This window comes from Canis lupus, chromosome 5 (genome assembly GCF_011100685.1).
Source record: "Canis lupus familiaris isolate Mischka breed German Shepherd chromosome 5, alternate assembly UU_Cfam_GSD_1.0, whole genome shotgun sequence".
In the NCBI taxonomy this organism is placed as follows: Eukaryota; Metazoa; Chordata; class Mammalia; order Carnivora; family Canidae; genus Canis; species Canis lupus.
This window is the reverse complement of record NC_049226.1, coordinates 72,523,052-72,545,637: the sequence shown is the minus strand read 5'-3', so window position 1 is coordinate 72,545,637 and position 22,586 is coordinate 72,523,052. Positions and strand designations below refer to the sequence as shown.

Sequence of the window (22,586 nt, the reverse complement as noted above, 5' to 3'; positions counted from 1 at the left end):
AAATCTATAATGAGAAAACTTCAGGACTCCCCCAATAAATAACTCTTGTCTTCCATTTGACAAATATGAGACGAGGTTTGACACACGAAGCCTTTCAAAAAGCCATCCTTCCCTGTTCACACCCAACGGTCCTGCGAAATATACGACAAATTTTTGTTTGATATTCATCACAAATTATTTTTTCCTTTAAAAAATTAATTAAAAACACGAGACGGAATAAATATTTCAGGCGACCAGCAGCAAAATGGGAAAATACCATGTGTTTGGAGTTTTAGTGCCCTCTGAGTACAGAAATTTATTTGCAGCAAGCAGAAAATAGACAGCAAGCATAAAAATACAGCAGAGTCCCCCTAGTAAAATTATTTATCAAGCTAACAAGGGAGGGACCCTTCTAGTAACAACAAGCCAGCGAGGAAAAGACATGGCTTTATATTTTACCTTTGGGTTAGCAAACCAGTAAAAATGCCAACTGACAAGCACTTCACATAAACATTTCTTTCTAAATGAGCTTCCTTGTTAGGAGGAAAGAAAAAAAAGTCTTCCGAGCTAAGGAGCACTATAGCTTACAGACAGAGAAGTCTAGCATGTATACGTGGACTCTTCCGTGCAAAAATAAAATAACTGAAAAAATAAATTAATGCGAATTATGAATAGAGTTTTAAAAATACATTAGAAGTTCATTAAAGGAAATGTGCTTACATTCTTATCAGAGTATGCTCACACTTGGACTTTTATTGAAAGTCACGGTTTTGTAAGATGCCTTTTCAGCGCTAGCATTAAGAGTCTCCAGAAAAAAAAATATATATATATTCATATACGCAGATATATATGTACTGACATTGCTTCTACTGTATAAGCCTCATTGCCATATTTTTTCAAATATTTATTTTATGAGCAAAACCCCAAAGCCAGTTTTTACAGTTTAGTTTAACGATACCAAACTTTGATTATAAATTACAAATCACTTTACTGCAGCTTGCAATTGAAAAAAAAAAAAAGAAAAAGAAAAAAAAGAAAGAAAGAAAGAAATCCTTGAGTTAAAACCACACAGTGACCTGGTCCCAATTAAATTTTAAAGAAACAGTAAAAAATTTTTTAAAAAATGCATTTTCAGAACAACAGCATCCTCACTAGTTCGGCAAATAACTCCTGACGAATTTACAATGAAATCAGACACTCGGATCTCCTCTTCCCTACAGTGAAAATTTGACCCGTTAACCGTGGCAAACATGGGAAGGTGCCCTTTTGTATTGTGGAAGGAAATGATGGTGCCGAGAATGGGGAATCTGAATGACACTGTAAAATGTTGAGTCAAGACAGAAACACCTTGCAGGAATTGCACTCCCTCCGCCCCCGCCCCCCCATCCCCACCAATGCCATACAAAAATAAAAGTGTTCCAGCAACAGGGACAGAAAGTTTCTCATTACTAATATTGGCAGGTTCAAATAAAATAGGAGGAAAAGAAAACAAAAACAAATCCTTCCTTACTTTGTTCTTCCTCTCCGGAACAGGACGACTTTCACCGTGCTGCTATGAAAACTCTGAGCTCCAGGCTGGACAAGTGACATCTCCTGCCTCTGGGTCAGGAACCGAGGTGTACCCTGTACTTTCCTTGTGGAGTCAAGGCCCAAACGCTCGGACTCGAATCCCACCAGCTCAGTTTGGGAGCCAGGAGGGCCATCTGCCCGCAGATCTGTAGGGAGGGTTTGTGGCACCTGTCGTGTCATGACCTTTTTGCCTTTACACTGGGGTCTCGATGCCACTAAGTAAGCAAAGTTCAGATCACACCGGGGCAACTTCTGAACAATCAGGCCCACCAACCTCCCCGTGGAGACTGTGTTTAGAACATACCACGGGGTTGCTCAGTGTTTCCAGCGATCCCTAGGCTGGGGGAGGCCCTGCGAGCAGCAGCCCTGCACGCCCTGATTCGCCCCCCGCTAGATCCCTGGAACACGGAGCGCGCACGGAGGAGAGGCCCACGGCCTCCAATGCGGAGTGGGTCTCTTGGGGGGGAGGGCAGCTGGAAGCCGGCAGCCCTGGGCCCCAAAGCAGCCCGGGGGCTGAGCAGAGATCCCGTCCTCCTGGGGAACCCTCCCTCCTTCCCGGTGCAGACTCCCGGGCTCAGACGGCGATGCACACCCCAGGGCCTGGGCCGGCCGTGCACTTTGCACCTTCCTCTACTGTGCAATGGGGAGAAGCAGTTTCCCAGCTTTACAGAGGAAAAAGAGAGGAAAAATAAAATAAAATAAAATAAATAATAAAAAATAAATAAATAAAATAAAATAAAATAAAATAAAATTAAAATAAAATAAAATAAAATGTCTAGGAAAGCCCAGTAACAGAACAACAAAACCGTCTTTGGACATCAGGACGGAACTGCAAGTACTTGCCACCCAGTGGAGCCAAGGATGAGAAAGCGATTCTTAGCTTGTGTCCAAAGGATGGACATGGGAGAAGGGATTTCTGAAGGCTCTGGGACGCCCCGAGAGGAGGGAGGTGCTACAAGCCCTTCCGCAGACTCCCGCGGCCCCCTAAAATGCCACGCGTGATTCCAAACGCTGTGAGATGGCCGGGTGCACCTTCAGATTTTCTGAAAAGGTTCTAATAGCTCCGTTATGAAAGTACTAGAGAGAGCAGGAAAATAAAGACGAGAAATTTTGAAAAGGTAAATAGGAAATTCTGTTGGCTCCTATTTAATATTTGCAGTCCAGGAAGAGACCCTCTAACAGACCCTCACCCCACCCCACCCCCATTTCATGTGCATGAGGAATGAACTTCATTCTAAAATATGAACCCGCCGGAAGCACACGAAAGCAGTGCGGATTCAAGCCCTGTCATTAACTGCCGTGGGTAACAAAGGTCTCCATTTTTATTAACTTTGTTGTTGGGGAGAGGGGGAGTCACCCCGGGTTCAGAATCCCTTTAAAATACCTATAAACCCAGGACACAGCTCGGTTGCAGAAGGAGCCAGGGAGGAAGGCAAGAAACTTTGTGGAACCCAATTTAAAGGAAGTATGACCTCTGGGTAAATTTTGTATCAATCCCACTTGCCTACCTGCTAGCAACTGAACTCACTGGGCCTTTCCATAGACCGGAATAAGCAAAAGAAATCATCTTTGGCTGCATGTGAACAACAGGTCATTAGACAATGCTTGCTGAGGGAAAAGGTGAAAACAAAACCCAACCAGCATCTCTTTCTTTCCTGTCATTCTCACCTCCTGCTGGCAGGGTTTATGTTGTAGGATGCGCCCCTAGATCGTTAATTGGGTGCTAATATCTTACAGAGCCTTATATCTGAGGTCACTGCTCCTGTGGCTGTGTCATCTCCCCTGAGAATACCTGGGATTCCCACTGCCGGTTTGAGCTTCCCCTGCCCAACACCCTCCCTCCTACTTGGTGGTAGTTTCCACCTGAAATTATATCAGTGCAAATGGCTTTGCAGTATCTCCTGTGGACGCTGGAAACAGAGGCACGCTGAATTTTGCCCACTGGCTGACCCTTGCCCTAGCATTTTCCAAATATTGCAAAAAGACCCAAAAAAGAGAAAAAAATCAAAATAAAACCAACCCTTCTGCTTAGCTCATTTATTGCTGATAATTTCATTAGGTGCCAGGAAAACCCCAAAAGGCAGACACTGAACAACAACTTTACAGTGATTTTGGGATGGGGAGATGGAAGACTCAGCAATGGGCAGGTGAAGAGTGTCTCTGCATTGGCATCTGTGAACGACAGCAGTAAATCTGACATTTTGGCAGGTGACTGAACGTGTGCTTTTAGCACGAAGGCTCTTTAACGGGAGCATCACTTCGCGTTAAGTAACGAGCGCTGTACTTTTACAAAAACTCTTCCTTCCTTCCCCCCAGCCCCCGGCCAATGCATAATATTCTTTCTTTGAGTTGCCCCTTCAATCATATCCCAGGGCTCACAGAAAATATGACTTCATATGGCATCATCAGGCTAGTTACCCCGTACCTGCTTGGCTATAATTAATTGATTAAATCAGCTCAGCAGTGGGCCAGCACCCGCCAAAAGAAAAACAGTAGGCAGGCCTTGTATGGAAAGGGGGTATGGGTGGTGGTTATATGGGAGCATGACCTAAATAAACAAACAACAACAAACAATTAGGTAAGTCCGCGTAATAAACACTTTAAATGAAATTATTTCCCCCTCTTTCCCAGGGCCAACAAATATATCATCAGTGTAATTCGCTTAAGACATACTCATGGAACTTGATGGATTGGTCCGCTCCAAATCTGCATACAGGACAGCATACTGTTCCTTGCTGCCGTGGGGGATGGAGGATGTACTTTAAAAACAGCATTTAGAAGCCCCGAGGGGCCTATAATGAAGACAAAGTCAAGACCAGCCACTCTTTTCACTTGGGCTCTCTAAGCAGACGCACCAAGATTCTGGAACTTACAGTCTGTGTTTTCACATGTCCTTTGCATGAGAACACCTGATTCACCATTTCTGTTACAATATTTTGATGGGCTCTGCAAGGGAAACACGGTTATGACATATTTAATTTTATGTTTGAGTTAAAGAGCCATGTTAAGGCACCCACATTGACACAGGGCGTCGGGAAACCACGCTTGCGTTTTATTTCTCTGGATGATGATGGGCAACACGGGAGGTCAAGTTATATAAAATAAAAACAAGATTTCTGAATGCTTCTACTGTCTGTGTTTTGTGTATTTGTTTTTATCCCTGTTCATAAAACAATGAAGTCTTCCTTACATTTGTTTGAATTCATATTGGCATAGGTACAGTCAGGAGAAACATGTCCACTCAGCTAATTGTAAGACTAGAGGCAAAAAAAAAAAAAATACTGATGGGTACTTAGAACCCAGAAAGTACTATTTATACGAGTTCCATCAGCTTCTCCCATTGGCGATAGGAAAGCTACAAACGAGCCTGTCCCCTATGCATGTATCCCACCTGCCCTGCCCCGAGGCAGCTCTGTAAGGCTTGGTTGCATCCGGATGGGTCTTAGCCAATGCCAGGAACATCTGAAATGGGCAGAGCATAGACATGAGCAGGCTAAGATCCATCACCATCTTTCAAACTAGTGTTTCATCACACAAGGTGAAAGAGCGCGTCTCGAAAGCCAACTTTCAAAGTTGGTGCGACGTGGGGGTGGGGTGGGTGGGAGCAGTTGTGTTAATTCAAGCTGAAAGACAGCCCCAAAGGTGGATTCCAAAGCCACCCTTGGTATTAGGGTCAAGCAACATCATCACTTGTTTCCATGGCAAAGAAGCTATCACACCACCCAGGGACGCTACCACAGAAAATTATACATCAAATAGCAACGTGTGGTTGTCTCTAGGGGCGTTCACGTTAGGTGACCTTCCTTAGAAGGCACAACATTGATCAATCATGCGTTTGGTAGATTTGCGTATGTTAAGCTGTAACATGCGCTGATGGGAGATGTTAGTCAGGATCAAGCGATGCTACAGAAAGGAGGATTTAATCTTTTTGTGATACTGCTTAGGATGATCATTCTGTAAGATGCCCAAGGACCCTAATATAATCTAGAGTTTGTTTCTGAGAATAACGAAAGGTAATTCTATGGCTCCCCAAAAGGTCTGTGATTTGATTTTCATACTGTAGCTAGAAAATTGCCAGAAATAAGCCACAAAGCTGTACGTAGTTGAAATTAGCAAGAGAGAAGCAGGCAGTTCTCCATTTGGGGCTTTCACTACTAAAATCCCTTAGCCAAAGTGACTTTCTGAATATACACTAAGTAACTCTCCCAGGGGTATCAGGTATTGAACTTTTCATATATCCGCTTATAATATCTAATATCTCGGAGTAACTCAGAGGAATTATACTCCTCCTCCCAGATCCCCCATCTGACCAGATGCCTTTCTCTTCCTTGCTCTCACCTGTCAATCAAGTTCACGGATGAAATTTGATTTCTCTCCCACCAGTAACCTTATATGAAAAATTACCAGGAGGGTCAGGACCAGCGTGAACCTCACCTTAAAAGTTCATTAACTCTTTGCTCAAAATGGATGGTTTCAATGTAACAAAACCTGCCGGTGGGCCTAGATCATCATATTTAATAGAAGGTTTTCCAATTGTAATGATAAAGATAGAGACAAAAGAGAAGAATAAAAACCGGAGGAATAAAGTATTGGTTTTGCATGCACACACGTGGACTCTCAAATTAATCCCGAAGGTACGCATCGAGTTAAAGTCTATGTACGAGACGATTCGGGAAAATGTTAATTTTGTACGAGGCTAGGAAAGAAATCATAGTTAAATATTCAGAATCCAGTTATTCAAGCAGTGTGTAAAAGTAAGCAATCAGATACTATTTTTTAATAACAGGAGAAAACGGGATTCTGGTTTCCAACATCCTCAGATTCACCGAATCCTTAAAGTTTCTCCTTTGCAAAGAGTAGCAATTTGACAGTATGACTTTTGCCCCCCTCCTCTAGAAATCAAACACCGTATTTCATGCAGATTTCCCAGCAAGCAATTTTTTAATGAAAAAAAAAATCAAACTTCATCCCAACAGCCAATAAGAGGTAATGAGAATACATAAAACGATGACACTAAATAACTATTGGTATACAAGCGTTGGACTGGCTTTCTAAACGAAGAGGTTTCATTCTTAAATTCACCCTGGGATACTTACAATTGAACACCCATTTAAATATCTTAATTTCATATTTTTTAGGAGACGAAAATCAGATATCTGCCTCCCACCCGTCTCCTGCCCTCTCCTTCTATCTACAATTGAAGTGGGGAGTAGCTCCAAAGTCACATTTGGACGCAGAGGTGGAGGGGGGCACACTGTGCTTTAAAATGACACCAAATGTTCCAGATGTGAGTGTGGAGTAAATTATAAGAGGCTGAAAATTTGGACTGTTTACAAGGCCCAGGTAAAGCTGCCCAAGGACCATGGACGCTAGTTGCACAGGTTCACCCAAACCGTCTGACATTCAAGCAGAAGGACTAGCTCTGTGAGTGTCAAGAGAGTCATGCTGGTTAAGGCTAAAGATGTGGGGTTTCCTCTGATGAGAGTAATTACTCGGTACACCACACCTGCGTAATGAGATAAATACAAAAACACATGCATGCTGGTCCCACGTACACTGCATCACCCTTCAGCACCCAGGATCACCACCTGTGTTCCATGTGAAACCCAGATACTAAAATACTAAAGCAGGAGCTTTTCACACCTAAGGAATTATCAGCATTCCTTGCTTGCTTGCTATCCCCCTCATGGAAAACTCATCGAAACAAGCACATGCAAATCAGAAATCGAGATGTACCTCTTTGACTTCAGGCAACAGGGTTTTTCACATCACTGATGTAGAGGATTCCCTTGGGTACCTGATTTAGTAAATATATTAAAATAAACAAAGGGTAATTAATAACCATGAAGAAGGTTTCAAGGACAGTATGTTAAAGGCAGCCTAGCTATCTATGAAAAAGGCAGAATTAGGCCCAAAGAAGAGGGATTTACTCCACTTGCTTTGGTATCCTGGCCTCAGACCTGCCAGAGGAGGGGGTTCACATGGAAGAGAATGGTATGGAGTGTAGGGTCACCCCCTCTGACTATGGCTCGCACCCCTGGGAGGCTGAGATGGAGATATTCACTGGCCTGGCAGCCTGGCTCGGCTTTGAAGTTGCCCTCAGTTCAGAGAACTGAGTTATTCCGGGGTCACAGCGGGGAGGATCTGAATGGTCTCTGATGGGCATCTCTCAAATGCTCAGAGACTGCCCATCCCTCAGAACCCAACTGGTCCAGCTGCCCCTGGATCTTTACTGGGCACATTCTCTTCCATCGTCTCCCTCCTCCTCCTCCTTCCTTGCTCTGGTCTATTCTGCTGGTACCGCTGACCTTAATTCCTTAATTGCAAATGTTCTCTTAACAAATAGAAACATTTAGATACCATCCTTTTATTTATTAACTTCCTCCCTGTTTAAATTAGTAGCAGGGAATGCTTAGAACCATGATATGAAAATGAGGTTGCTTTAAAAGAAAAAAAAAAAGTCTTTTTTTTTTGCTTCCCAGTGAATAACAAAGCACAGTAATTCAAAGTAGTTAGCTTTCTATGGTTCAAAAAACCCTTATTGCTATTAGCTGTACTAATGTAAGTGGCAAAATAATTATCATTTACTGTACGGAGTCCAATATTTTCCAGACAGCAGTTTAATAACAAAGCAGACCTGTCATTTCTCCCTATAGTTAGTCACACCATACAAGTTCAGACTGTCAAAATATATTTAAAATCTAATTTTAAAAATTCAACATGGTTACAGCAAATCTGTGTACAATAACTGCGATAAACTAGTAAGTCAATCTATTTTTTTTTCCCTGAGATGGATATTCACTTATTTCTCTTTAATCCCCCACACTTTTTATTTGGATTACTTTATAATTGATATGAACAAATCCTCTACACACAAACACATGCTGAAATCTGTAGGCAGCTGGAACTGCACAGAGAATCTTTCTTAAGTTTTCATCGAGCGTAACTCTGCCACTTATTTCAACTGCCTTCTATCTGGATGGTATAACTGCGTTAAAACACTTGGATAAACAGATTTGTACTCTTGTATTTGTCAGAGCTGCCCCAAATACATTATGTGCCTTCATTCACACCTCTTGTTAGAAATGCCTTGAAAACCTTCTAGTACAGACTACTTTTCTTCACGTAATAGTATCCATTAATATTTGCTAAATATATTATTTCTCTGTCAAAAAAAAAAAAAGGAAAAAAAAGAAACAAGAAGCACACTTAAGTTTTAAACCTGGAAGTGCTCTCAGTAATGTCAATTGTTGCCCATTTGAAGTTCAGATGGCTGATCTCTAAAAAACAAATAAACAAAAACCCTTCCCACATAAGGTTCTTCTACTTTTTTTTTTTTTTAATCTTTAGGAACAACAGATTCTTTTAGAAATGCAAGTGAATAGTTTAAAAGCTTAAGAGATTGTGGAAAGATATTTTTGTAATTCCTTTGGGGCAGTGCAAACATATGTTAAGCTTCTGCAAAGAGTATTTACATGAGATCATATACTTGTGAGGCATTTTTCAATTTTAGAAAAATATTACAAGGCAATAATTGAACATAGGCTTTGCAAAATGCCCCTTTGCCTTCCTGACCGTCTCATTGATAGTCTCTGTTATTTTTGGAGAAAAAGAATCAGGCCTCATTAAATGTGATATTTGGCATCTCGCCTGTAATCTCATAAAGTAGATGTCCTTTTTAGATCATTGGTGTCATTTTCCTCAAGATGACCTCTACTCTTTGGCCATCCGGGCAACCCATACTGTTATCAAGGCATTTACTTTCAAAAGGGCGGGGGAGAGACATTCTGTTTGCACACCTGAATAGAGTCCAAAAGCCAGTGCGGTTTCTCTGTTCTCATCAGCTTCACCCAGGCTAGTCATTGGGGAAGTGGGGTGGGGTAGGGGGCAAAGGGGTTTCACGAGGAGCAGAGGTTTTTGAGCTAGACTATCATAGAGTAGTCCAAGCCAGATGTCTACCAGCATAGAGCCTCTAAGAGTTGGAGATATTTACCTAATGATTAAATAGTATTTTTAAAATAGCATAAGAACATGCAGTGATATTCCAAGGAAGATTTTAAAAGGTCTGGGTGCACCTTTTACAGTGCAGGGAATTAACATGGACAGTACCCTGAAACCACGCTACGGGGAGATGGTCAGCGTGTGTCTCTGCTCTGCTCTGCGCCTCACTGCACCAAGTGGGCAAAGGGGTCATGGGCAGACACTCTAAGACAGACACTTCAGACTGGATTTGCTCATGCCTACCAAAATATGGAGTAGATAGATTAATTCCGCCTTGAGGCCTTTTTATTTCATAATGTGGACACTGCAGATTGATCTTTTAATAGCTTCTCCCTCTACAATGGGCTACTTTAAAGGGCTCCATGAGCACGTAGGTAGCGAGACAGATCACAGATAAATAGATAGATTGATACATAGATAGATAAATGGCAGATGAAAGAATGAGTTGCATTCATTGCCTGTAAATGGAAAGGCTTAATACCATCTTTTAACAGATTTAATCCTAGAGTGATTACCACAGGTTTTCCCCTATTCTATCAAAAAAGGATTTTAGTGTAATCTGACAGTGCAGAAGTGGCTCAGAGGCTGAGATCATTGTTTAAGTTTCAACATATTTATCTGCACATTAATGAATCCATCCCAAAGAGAAGGAAAAAGGAAAAAGAAACCTAGTTCAGAAAATGCTATGTTACTTGCCCCCATACTCGAGGATCTACAAAACGGAGTGTCCCAATAAGAAAAAGGCCCTACGTGGAACAGCTTCTTTCTGCAACTAGTAGTTTTAAAAATCTTTTCTCGTAAAAAACTGTTCCCGAGGGCCCAAAATTGGACTAGAACTGTGTTAAATCTGAGAAGGTAAGCAAGACCCTCATGCTTGGAGCTGTTGTCGAAATCCTAATAAAGTCTGTGTGACTGGCTTTCCTTTACAACGAGCACCAAACTGTACCACGGAAAACCCCAACCATATCGAGATTTCAGCGAAGACTGTAAAATATGCTATCTGGATTTCCTTCTTTCTCTTTTTTCCTCTTTTCTCTAACCAGAGCAGGAAAAAAAAAAAAAAAAAGGATAGATCTGAAAAATAGGCCGGAAACTTAATAGAGTAAAACCCAAATGCTCTGGAGGAGCAGATGATCTTACTTAAGGCTCCTGGGGCTGCGGCTGGGCTGGGCTGGGGGTCCCAAGGTGAGAGGCGGAGCCCCGTGGGGCTGAACCCCGCTCCCTCCCTCTCCGCGCCCGCCGGAGCACAGCGGGGCTGCGCCTTCTCCCGGCCCGGGGGCTCCGCTCTGGCCAGGCGGGTCCTCTTGCAAAATCAACCCAAATTCCAATACAAATCCGTTGCCCCTGCTGGGCCGGGGGCGCCCGCCTTGGCGGCTCGGAGGGGGCGCGGGGGCCTGGCTTGGGGATGTGCAGGGACCGCCCCGGGACCCCAGCAGCCTCCGGACCCCGCCCCCACGTGCCTGCCTGGTCCTCCCGCACCTGCCGGGCAGCGGGGCCCCTGCGTGCCGAGCGCACCTGGCTCCGGGCAAGGGGCAGCGGTGCCCAGGGCGAGGGCGCATCCAGGGCCAGGGCCAGAACGGGGGTGTGTGGGTGGGAAGCAGGGAAGGGAGAGATGGGTAACCTCAGCATCCTGCCGGCCTTCATCTCCTTCAGTTCAGGCTTCAGGACCCTTGTCACCACACTCTGCAGCCAGTGCTAAATGTTCCAGAGCCACCCCCACCCCCAGCTCCTCCACTCCAGCCCTGCCCTTGTCCTCACCTAAACTGGGGCAGGAGTGATTTAATGCGTCCAAGGCCTCAGCTTAGGCACTGCCTTCTGGCCCCAGGGCAGTGACCTCCGACTCTCTGATGGCTCTGGGCGACTAGGCATGGGAGAGAGGGGTGGTACTTATTACAGAGAGGGCACAGCAATGGGGCAAGGGTCAGGTGGTGAAAGGCCCCGCAGCTCAGAACACTGGGGATTGCATTTTGGAATCCTGGGGATCTCAGGGTGTGGGAGCCTGTCCGTCACCCTGCAAGCAGATCCTTTCTGGTGGGAGGCAGGGCCCTGGGACTGACCTAGCTTTGATCTCTGGATTGGGATCCTAAGCCAGGGTTGGCTTCTGCAGCAGTACTCCCCCAGCCCTGCACCCCAGCCCCTTCCTGTTCTCTGCTCCTCTGGCCTAGTTTGGGATCGCCTACTATCCCGGGATCCTCAGGCCTGCTTTCCTTCTGGAGAAGGCCCCAAAGAAGGCCAGAAACCCACTTGTACAGGCTTCCAGAAGTGGATGAAGTCACACAGAACTGGGGCAAATTCTCGTTGCAAAAGGGAGTCTGCACCGCTGACCAGGTTTTTCAGCTCAGGATCCCCTTCCACAACCATCCTTGGGGATTCTCTCAGAAGAGCGGTTTTCAAGCCTCTCTGCCCAGCTCTGTAAGGTTTCATGGCCTCTCCTATTCCCTAGCTGAGAGAACCAACCACAAGGAAAAACCATGTTTTGGAATCTTAGCTTGGAAATGCTCAAGGTTGGTGATCAGAATATTTAGAATCAACTCAGAATCCAAATCCCCTGTGTGTAGCTCACACCCAGGCCTGGGCTGGGCGGGGGCTAAGGGGTGTGGGGGGTGAACACAGAACTATTTCCTCTCCTCCCCTCCTCTTCCCAAATGTCTACAAACACCCCTCCCTCATCCTCCCTTCTTGAATTAATGCCCCTTTCTAATCGTAACTAAAGATCCAAGAATCTGTGGAGAACAGAGGAATGTGATTTTGCAATCCAAAGTCCTAATTATAGGGGGAAAAATGTTATTTCACAAAAAGAAAGGAAAAGAAAATGAATTTTGTTGAACAAGGGTAGAGGTGCCCAGTAGATGATTACGATTCGAGTAAGGAACTGTGCATTCCAATCATAGCCTCTCTGTGGAAAATGTGCTTTGTGAGTTTCTTAAAACTGTCCAACTTTGATGCAAATTCATATGAAGATCTGATTTTCTGTGTGCTGTTGATGTGTCCTTTCTACCTCAGCCTTGTTATAGCGGGCAAACTTATGGAAGACACGCGCGCACACGCGCGCGCACACACACACACACACACACACAAAGGGCTTTCAAATTTAAACAATAAAAACTGTCCTCATGCCATAAAACCTATTGCGGGACCATATAAATATTGGCATAACACGTCTGACTGATCCACAAAGTCACCGCTGTCAAATCTCAGATTGATATATTTATAAACACCCCCAATGTTAAGGCACTAACAATCTTCCCAGATTTCTCAGTTTGGGTTTAAGCTCCAAAATTGTTTTCAAAAAGGAAACACATGTGAGCCTATGGGAACCCTCAGGAAAGCCGAACCTTGTTTGCACCTGGCACACGCGTACGATGGCCCTGACTGGAGCCAGTGAGCAAGTGAAATTCAGACTGGCAACTGGGATTATTCCTGGGACTCTTGCCTTCAAAGTCCTCCCCACCGTTCTCCCTTGCTCCCCTCATTTCTCACCGCCCACAGAGGGTGCAGAGAACAGGAGCCTGGGGTTTTGCTACGCCTTCGTGCAGAGCAATTTGATTTGCTTTGTTTTTTGTTTTGTCCCTCTCTAAAGGGTAAAGATGTTCCCGCATTGTTGCAGGACTGTACTTCTTTATGCCCCGACAATCATGAGACAGCCTGAGGGACTGAAATTCTCTCACCCAGTCCCCTACCCCCGCTGGAGAGAAAGTGCTAGACAGAGCTGGGTTTGTTCAGGAGCCAGGGCGGAGCAAGGCTTGGAGAGAATCCCCCTTTTCTGGGCTGTTTGATGTCTAGGGTTTGAAGATTTATATCAAAGTGAGAAAAGCAGTGTTATCAGAAGGTGGGTTAAGGCTCCTGCTCTGTTTCAAAACAAATGCAAAAAAACAAACAAACCAATCCTGTTTCAGAGGACCCTGGACCCCCTTCCACACAGATGGCCACTGGAACTGGATGCCCTGCCTTGGACTTGGGGCATCCTTCCGATTTAGGATGAGCCAAGAGTGAGACCAAACTTCAGGTTTCTCTTATTTTCTTCCAAACAACAAGGAAGAGACACCAACTCCCAATTATTCATTCAGCGTCCTGAGGAATAATCAGAAGTGGTGGAAATGATAGCCTCTCACCGTAGATAAATCTTCTCCAAGAAAACTAAGACATTTCTTCATAGAAAGGGGCAACATTATTTAAAAAAAAAAAATCAAATGAAAGTAAATTGCGGTGGGGAGCCTTGCAAATCAGCCATCTAGAGAGGAGGAATCCGGCCTCCCTTCCCTCTTATGCATGTTTACATGAAAAATTGGGCCAGGAGCCTGGCTGCGTGCTTTCCTGGCACAGAAGTCAGATGGCTGAAGTTTGTCACTCATGTATTTGGGCCTCCAACCTACCTCAGTTAGGCTTTAACTACTGACGGGCAAAAAAAAAAAAAAAAAAAAAAAAAAAAAAAGTAGAAGATACCTGTGTGGCAAGCAGACTTTTAAAAATATCGATTGGCCTAGAATACCGGAGGAGTACATTTTCTAAAGCCAAGAGTGTGTGAATACGGAAGTAAGTTGTCCTAAACAAAGCAACAGCAACATCAACAAAATCCTCCCAACTATACTATATGCTCTGGCACCCTTGGTGTCAGAAGCAACTTGTTATTTGGGCAGGGAAATGCTGGGGACACAGCTACGGAGGCGGCCCTGGCTCATGTTTGCCCTCTGTTTATTGTGTTGAGCAGGAAAGCTGGTGGTTTGGCATAGGGGAGGTCCTATATGAGAGGAGGTATCTAGAAGGGACATTGCTAAATAAAAACTGCTGGGGTAAAGGGATAAAGGGGAAAAGATCAGGACGCTAGAATCTGGCATCCCATAATAAATAGGGTTATTTGGAGCAGCCCGTGTGGAAAGGGGCCCAGATGGTTATGGCATCGAGGCGGATAAACACGGTATCTAGACATCATTTCCTCACCGAGATCAGAAACTAGAATCTCTGCCTATTTGGATGTCGATCTATTATTACTGTGTCAGATACAGGGTGAAAAATTGTCACACGTTTTTTTTTTTTGCGTGTGTTTTTTTTTACAAAAGAAAATGTGCAAAAAGTAGGGGAACACAGGGGAGGTGGTTTTGTGAATGGCCTAGGAGCAGAGAAGTGGAAAAAGCAGCCCATGGAGGGTGTGGTTTAACTAACTTTGTGTTTTGCCACATGCTGCATTCATCTACAGCTATGTCTGATAAATGAACACGGTTTGACATCACTGATAAATATACTACTATCCAGGGCCCACCAGAAAGCCAGGGTGCTGGGGCCCGGCTAAAGCTTCTGCCCATGGCATCTGCTTGGGGAGGGGGAGGCAAGTATATTTTTCTTCTCAGTAAAATTATCTGCCAGAGAAACAATGAAGTGTGAAAAAGTACTATTTAGAGTGTGCCTGTCTACATATGCTTCAAAGATGCGGTTACCTTCTGGGGAACTTCTCTTCTTATAAATGCACATACAGATCTCCTCCCAATTTCAGTGAGTTTTTCAAACTAATATCGCAGGTTGGAAACAATGGCACCTATTTAGTTTTGCACACGGTAAAGCCAGAAGCACCGGTGCACCTTCCTCCAGGCTGGCACCTAAGACCCTCAGACCAGAGGCGCAGTTAACAGCACGGAGGTTACACGTTTACTACCCTTCATCTCTACCACGATCATTTTTCTTAAAAAAAAAAAAAAAAAAAAAAAAGACTGAGCGGGGGAAGTCAGGGGCAGGGTGTTCTCCGAGGCTGCAAACAATAATAATAAGAATAAATTTTTAATGTACGCTTCCCACATAAATTTCATTTCGTGAATACACTGGTAAGGACACATGGCTGGGGCTTCCAAAATGTGGCGTTTCCCACTGATGGCTCCAACTTGCGAGTGGGCTTAGTTCTGTAATTGGAATGAAAGGAATTTTAACACTATTTAGACAAAGACTCAGATGCAGTGGAAGGGGAAAGCTAGATTTCCTTACACCGTTTATTGATTTATTTACTTATTTATTTATTTATTTTTAATTTAGAGACTTATTTCTACTAGGGACACTTAGGCAGAATTTAGGTTTTCTTTGTTAAACAACAACAACAACAACAAACAACCACACGTATTTGTGTTTGCCACTCATACTACATTTGAAAGTTTTTAGTAACGGTTGTATCTAAAGCTGCCTTTCACGAAGGAGTTAACCTTCTCTTAAAGCCAGCCACCCAAATCCCATTTTTGCTAGAGCCTCTCTGCTTTCTAATGTTTGGGGCCAAAGCCCACTCATTATAGTGAACTGCCTTGTAGAGAGAGTCCCATCAAAATGCTTAATTGTGGCACAACCGTGTTTCTCCCAAGTCCTGTTCCTCAGGTGACTTCAGCAAGTCCATCCTGAATGGCACTCTTATTTTGAGTGTTTGCCTATTATAAGCTTTCATCTGAGGCTGAGCTTTTTTGCAATAAACGATATCTCCATTTCTGCCCCTTCAGGGGGAATCTGCGTATCTCCTCCTTGGGAGCAGAGGGAAAAAAACCCCAAAACCTCAGAAGCAGAGAACAGCTAACTTTAAGCAAATGGAAGCACGTTTACTATTAAGACTTTTGTTAAGGAAATTAAGTGTGGAGTCAGGAGTTCTATCCAAACTGGCACATAAAGGAAGGTCAAAATACAGTGGGGATGCACTGTCTTCATGTTCTGTGAAAAAGGGGAAGGAAGACAGGATGATCAACTGGCCAGAACTCAGCAGCGCCAAGCACAACCTGTTTTCTTCAAAATAAGGCCCTCGTTCAGAGTTGCAATATTATCTTTAAAAAGAAAGAAAGAAAGAAAGAAAGAAAGAAAGAAAGAAACAAACAAACAAAAACACCCAAACCAAAATAAAACAAAAGTCATCGTGTTTGGCTATATTTTCAAAACAGTGTTGGCTTTGTCTAACATTCTTTTAGCATTCTAGGGGAAGTTGATTAGGAGTGCAAACTGCATGAATTTGTAACATTAGTTGCATGAATTTATGTCATTTTAAAATAGGTCAACGCTGTTAGTGAAGGTAGTTTGAGACTTTCCAAGTCATCTTTGAAGTTAGCCTCCTCCATACACAGCCTATTTGGGGGTAAATACTGATCAATCAAAGCACAGCTTTTATTCTATGAAGGCGTTACTTTTTGCTTATATTTCTGGAGTTAAGGTGATCTGAAATCATTGCCAGCTTGTCTTAATCGGAGAAGCCCTCTGCTAAACACACACACACACACACACACACACACACACACACAGTGAAATACGATTTAATAACACAGTTTAAATCCAGATATGTACTTGGGGTTATGTAAGTAAGGGGTGGGTTTTTCTTTTTTCCTATTTAAGACAAATGACCTTCAAAGTTAAAAACAAACAAACAATTTGATTTGTCCAAAGTGTTGATGTTAAGTCGGGTCAGGCCTTGCTAACAAGAAAATCATGGTGCGTAAGGGAAGAAGGAAAAATAATCAATTTTAGCCAAAAGGCAAGAATTGTTTATCTTTACCATTAAATGCATATGTGCCCAAGCCACCTCTGTCATGCCTTCTTTGCCTGGCCCATTTCTCTCTAGATGGGCTTGCTGCTGGACCAGAAGCTCAGGGCGGTGCTGAGAAGGCCCTACTACTCTCTGGTTGGGATTTTTGTTTGTTTGTTTTCACCAGAGGGCAATGATGTCTCAACTCACTTGAAAACCAAAAACTTTGGGGTTGGAGGAGGGGGGCCTGCATTCTGAGAGGTCATGATTGACGTTTATATTAAATATAGCTAATTATTCAAAGGGACTGGCCTCCCACCTCACAAAACAGCCTATGTTTCACCCTGAATTATTATTGCCTCCCTACGCTTCCATTAATCCTTCCTCTGGAGAAAAGGATGCATTTTACACTTCTAATGTGATTTTGGGTCCAGTTAAACTGTACACTAAGAAACTAAGCACAGAATCAAAAAAAAATGCAGTTTATTATTGTAGATTATTCTTTCTCTTGATATAACCAGAATTGAAAATGAAAGAAAAGCACATAGGAACATCACGCGTGGTTAGTTAGTAACTCAAGATATAAAACAATTTTGCACAGCAAAATATGTAAAAGAAAAGTAACTGACAAGATTTTTTTATATTTATTGTGGTAAGATTTACTTTTCATTTTTTTTTTTTTTAAAGACAGGATGTCAGTCCCTGAAAATAACATTTACTGATTATTGCCTTTAAAACTGTGGATTTTTTTTTTTAAGTTACAGAAAATCCAGTTCTGCACCACAATACAACTGTAAAAAAATCTGCATCATCTTAAAACTGTGCAGTAATGCCATTTTTATAACTGCATAAATTTTATTAGCGTTCTAAACAGTTTTGCAAATTTTTTTTTTGTATTATATGCTTGCAGGTATTATATCTTAGTGCAATTCAGTCCCAAATACTTTAAATTTGAAAAAAAAACATACATTTTGAATGTAAAATACCCCTACAGATATAAACAGGGGTGTTTCCCCTTTAATACTTTGGTTTTCAATACAGTCAGTGGTATAGCAAAGACTACACATACCCAACTTATATTTAAGTTGCAAGCACATGCTGTATAAGCTACTTTTTTTTAAACAGTCCCCTTGCAAACTCTACCCCCCTTAACATCACAACAGTAAACAATTTAGTGCATCAATCTTTTAAAAAATCTACAGCTAAACAGACCTAACTCTTTCAAATTTATCTATAACATTCCTTTATCTGTAGCATACATTTTAACTGGGCTAACAGATTATAAAAACTAGAATTAAATTATATACTAGAAACCCATAGCATTCCACATTTGACAATGACCAAAAGCCAAAAAAAAAAAATAATAATAAAAATAAAACAAACCAAAAATAATGGGGCAGATTTCATTTTTTTAAAAAATAAGTTTTAGACTGCTTTCCGCAACAGCACAATTTTAGTCCCCAAAATGGGGTGTCATTCTTATTAAAAAGAAAACATTAAGAGTTCTTTTAATGTTTGCCATGTTAAATTTTTAACCCATTCTGGCATCTTTGACAAGGAATGCCTTCAGTGCATTTACAATGGGAGGCTGAAGTTCTGAGTAACTCAAAGCAGTTTTGGAGCAGATGCAAACTTTCATGGGAAGAAGGCTCTAGGGTGGCACTTTTTTGTTCTGAACTCAAAAAAGTCATGAGGCAATAAAACAAAAGTATGAATGCCATGCCATAAGTCTTCGAACGTCCATTTCCAAGCCAAAAGGAAAAAAAAAAGAAAAAAAATAATTATACCATACATGTCCAGCATGCAGGCTTTTTTTTTTATTAATATAATGTCTCTTTTCCATAAAGTCTTTGAAACAGTTATAGTTCATTGTTGCTAAGACAAAGTAGCAAGCATAATAATGCATGAGATGAGAATGAGTTTTTTAATGGCAGACTAAACTCTCAGATTTGGCATGATAAGGCCAAAACTCACAAGTCACACCCAGAAGGTTGATGCAGGCTTGATTGTGGCAGGTTCATGAGGATTTTTTTTTCTCTAGTTTAGCATAACAATGCTAAAAAAAAAAAACCCGGTGGAACTCAGCGCGCTGCAAGTCTATAACATTTCACATTTTTTTTTTCCTTTGCAAGCTCAATCTCACATGAAGAACTCAGGAGGAGGGGGAAAAAAAAAAACCCTTAGCTTTTTTTTTTTTTTTCTTTTCTTTTCTCTCTGAGGAGATGAGTGGAAAGGGTGTGAGGATGGAGGTTGGGAAAAAGGACAACACAGCAAGCTCCAAAAAGTAAAATTAAAAAAAAAAAAATCCAAACAAAGTAAAACACACACGGAAAATGAACACCAGCTCATGAACTGAAGAAGAAGAAGAAGAAGAGAGAGAGAGAGAGAGAGAGAGAGAGAAAACAACACTGTGAATGATGCAGGTTTCAAAGGTGAGCATGAAGAACTCTGCTGAGATGTCTGAACGTCGTGTGCGTGTGTGCGTGTGTGTGTGTGTGTGTGTGTGTAGGGGGGTGCATGAAAACAAGCTAGCAAGTTATGGAGAATTTCAGGTTGGCAATCCATGAGCCAGACATCCACTCCCTCCCCATTTAAAAACAGCCACCACCACCGCCAAGTGGGAGCAGGGCGTGTGTGTGTGTGTGTGTGTGTGTGTGTGTGTGTGTGTGTGTGTGCGTGTGCGTGCGCGCGTGCAGGGGCAGCGGGCGACCTCGGCGGGGGGGCGAGGTGGCGGCGAGCGCGGCTCTGGAACTAGCAAGCCCACAGCCGAGTCGGACCCCCGCGGAGCACGCAGGAAGGTGGCTAGCTGGGACCGCGGGTCAGACTCACATGAAAAACTCGGGAGAGGACGGGTTGTCGCTGCTGGAGCCGTTTTCTCGGAAGCCGCTGCTCACCAGCTTCTCGTACTTCTCCTTGTACGCGTCCCTCTCGCGCACCAGCCTGGAGATCTCCTGCTTGAGGTGGTCGACCTGCTGCAGCAGCTGGTTCTTCTCGGACTCCAGGACGTGTCTCTGCTGCACCCTCTTGAAGCGGCAGGACTGGGCATAGCCGCGGTTTTTCAGGGTCCGCCTCTTCTGCTTGAGCCGGATCACCTCCTCCTTGCTCACCCCGCGCAGCTGCCGGTTCAGCTCGCGCACCGACATGGTCACCAGCTGCTCGTCGGAGAAGCGGTCGTCGAAGTGCAGGCCGCCGGCCGCGTGGTGCGGGTGCAGGGCGCCCCCCGCCCCCGCCGCGCCCCCGCCGCCGCCGCCGCCGCCGCCGCCGCCGCCGCCGCCCCCGGAGCCGGCCGGGCCGCCGCCGCCGCCGCCGCCGCCGCCGCCTCCGCCCGCGCCCCCGGCCGAGGAGGACGCGCTGCCCGCGGAGCCGGGCGCGCCGGCCGTCGGGTGGTGGTGGTGGCCGGCGGCGTGGTGGTGGTGGTGGTGGTGGTAGTGCGGGCCCGCGCCGCTCTGCGCGGCGGCCGCGGCGATCACGGCGGACACCACGGCGGCGGCGGGGCCCATCTCCTCGCCGCCGCCGCCCAGCGAGGCCCCGGCGCCGGCCCCGGCCCCGGCCCCGGCCCCGGCCCCGGCCCCGGCCGCCGACGCCAGCTGCTGCGCCCCGCGCGCGTAGCCATCGAAGCCGCCCTGGAGCGGGTGGCTGCTGCTGATGAGCGCCTCGACCGCGTCCTCGGGGCTGAAGCCCAGCGCCTCGGGGTTCAGCTGCTGCGGGTAGCCGGTCATCCAGTAGTAGTCTTCCAGGTGCGCCTTCTGCTCGCTGCCCGAGCCCGGGCTGGGCGCCGAGAAGCTGGGGGAAGGGGGCACCGAGCTGCACGGCGTGCTCATGGGGGTGGACGACAGCGAGCCCCCGGCGATGAGACGGCCGCACTGGCTGATGATGCGGTCGGTCTCCACCGGCTCCTTTTTCACTTCAAACTTCATCAGATCGAAGTCATTAACATATTCCATGGCCAGGGGACTGGTGGGCAGGTCGGAGTTGCTCATTGCCAGTTCCGATGCCATTCTCCTGCCGCCGCCGCCGCCGCCGCCGCCGCTCCGCCAGATGGGCTGCAGGAGAGGGGCCAGCGGGCTGTGCTGGGTGGCCAGCGGGTGAGCCAGCTTGCCGGGCTGGGGCGCTTCTAGCTCGCGCGGCGGTGGCTGGCCCGAGACCTCCGAGCGCGCACACACCCCCCGCCCTGCCCGCGCCCCCCGCGCCCGCCCTCCCTCCCCCCCGCTCACGCCAATGTGCTCGCTCGCTCGCTCGCTCGCTCGCCCCGGCCCCTCCTCGCCTGCTCGCCTCCGTGCGTGCCGAGCCGGCGGCTTCAGGCTCGGGAAGGTCCTCCGCGGGCTGCGGCGGCGGCGGCGGCGGCGGCGGCGGCGGCGGCGGCGGCGAAGCCGGAGGAGCCGGAGGAGCCCGGCCGGGTGCGCGGCGTCCCCCGCTCGCCGCTCCGCTGCGCGCTGTGCATAGGGAGGGCTCGCCTCGCCGGCCCGGGCTGCAGGCGGGGCGCGCGCGGCGGCCGCTCGGGGCTGGAGGCGCGGCGGGCGGCTGTCCGGCGGCGCGGGCCTTGGCACGGGGGAGTTAACACTTCATGCTTCTCGCCTTCTCTTCTGCCTGCTTTTTATTTTTTTTTTCCTTTCCTCTCTCTCTGTCTTTCTCTCTCTCTCTCTCCCCCTCGCGCGCTCTCTCCGTGCAAAGTGCAAGACAGAGGTGCAGCCCGGCTGGAGGAAAAGGAGGGGGGAGTTTAGTTCTTTCTTGCCTTTTTTTTTTTTTTTTTTTTTTTTTTTTAAAAAAGCAAAATAGCGAAGTCCCGGGGAAAAAGGCGAGGCAGAGAGCGAAAGGAGGGGGGGAGGCCGAGCCGAAGAGCGGCCCGAGCCACAGCTCGAAGATGAAAAAAGATTTTAAAGCCTCTGATCCAAGCAAGAAGAGTTTAAAGCAATTGCTGAGTTTTATAGCACTTGTGACGTCAGGCCCAAATGGGAAATTGACTGGTACTCGGGGCCAATGGGAGGCGGCGAGAGCGGCCGCGATTAGCATAATAGATAGAAACAAGGAAACTTTTCGGAGCTGTCAATCAGGGCCCAATCAGCTGACTGTCAGCTGGGACGAGCGGCCTTAACCCTTCCCGCGCCGCAGCCTCCCGGGGAGGGAGCGCAGCCCCGGCGCAAAGTTTGCGGCGGGAGGGGAGGGAGGCGCGCGGCGGGGCCGCGGGGACCCGGGGGCCCCGGGAGGCCGGTGTGCTCCCCTCGGAGCGCGACGGAGGCCCGCCTTCGGGGCGCCGGCTTGGCCTCCGCTCGCTCTGCGGGGCTTGGCCCGCCCGGCTCCGCATCCCGGGCACCCCCATCCCCTGGACCGCGAACTGGCGGGGCCGCTCTCCCTGCTCGCCCCGCCTTAGGCACCCAGGAGTCTGCCCACGGGGACCTGCCTTCCCGGAGCGTAGCCGTGCGGGGAGCTCAAACTTAGCCCAAAGAGCGCAAACTCTTTGTCCCTCTCCCCGGGACCCGCGCGCCGGGGCGCAGGGCTGCGGGGCGGGGAGCTGCGGGGCCCGGCTGGGCGCAGGAGCCGCCTGGCGGGGCGGCGCTCAGGGGGCCCC

At 46.3% G+C, this 22,586-nt stretch overlaps 1 protein-coding gene and 1 long non-coding RNA gene across 15 annotated transcripts in view; both read right to left on the bottom strand.

Moving 5' to 3' along the window:
* Positions 1-3,570: 3,570 nt before the first annotated feature.
* The window catches only part of LOC102156069, an 801,934-nt gene continuing 782,918 nt past the window's right edge, over positions 3,571-22,586 (bottom strand). For 12 of the 14 annotated variants that reach the window (XR_005360052.1, XR_005360049.1, XR_005360053.1 and 9 more), the window contains 2 exons: positions 7,285-7,345; positions 3,571-5,010 (listed from right to left, as the gene is read on the bottom strand). This is a non-coding gene — a long non-coding RNA (uncharacterized LOC102156069). The other 2 variants (XR_005360058.1, XR_005360059.1) reach the window with 2 other exon arrangements.
* MAF (MAF bZIP transcription factor) lies at positions 15,303-21,221 on the bottom strand. Its single transcript, XM_038538229.1, has 2 exons — positions 19,850-21,221; positions 15,303-15,437 (listed from the first exon to the last, which is right to left on the bottom strand). Exons 1-2 carry the CDS (start codon positions 21,016-21,018, stop codon positions 15,344-15,346), a joined length of 1,263 nt encoding a protein of 420 aa, XP_038394157.1. The 5' UTR covers positions 21,019-21,221; the 3' UTR covers positions 15,303-15,343.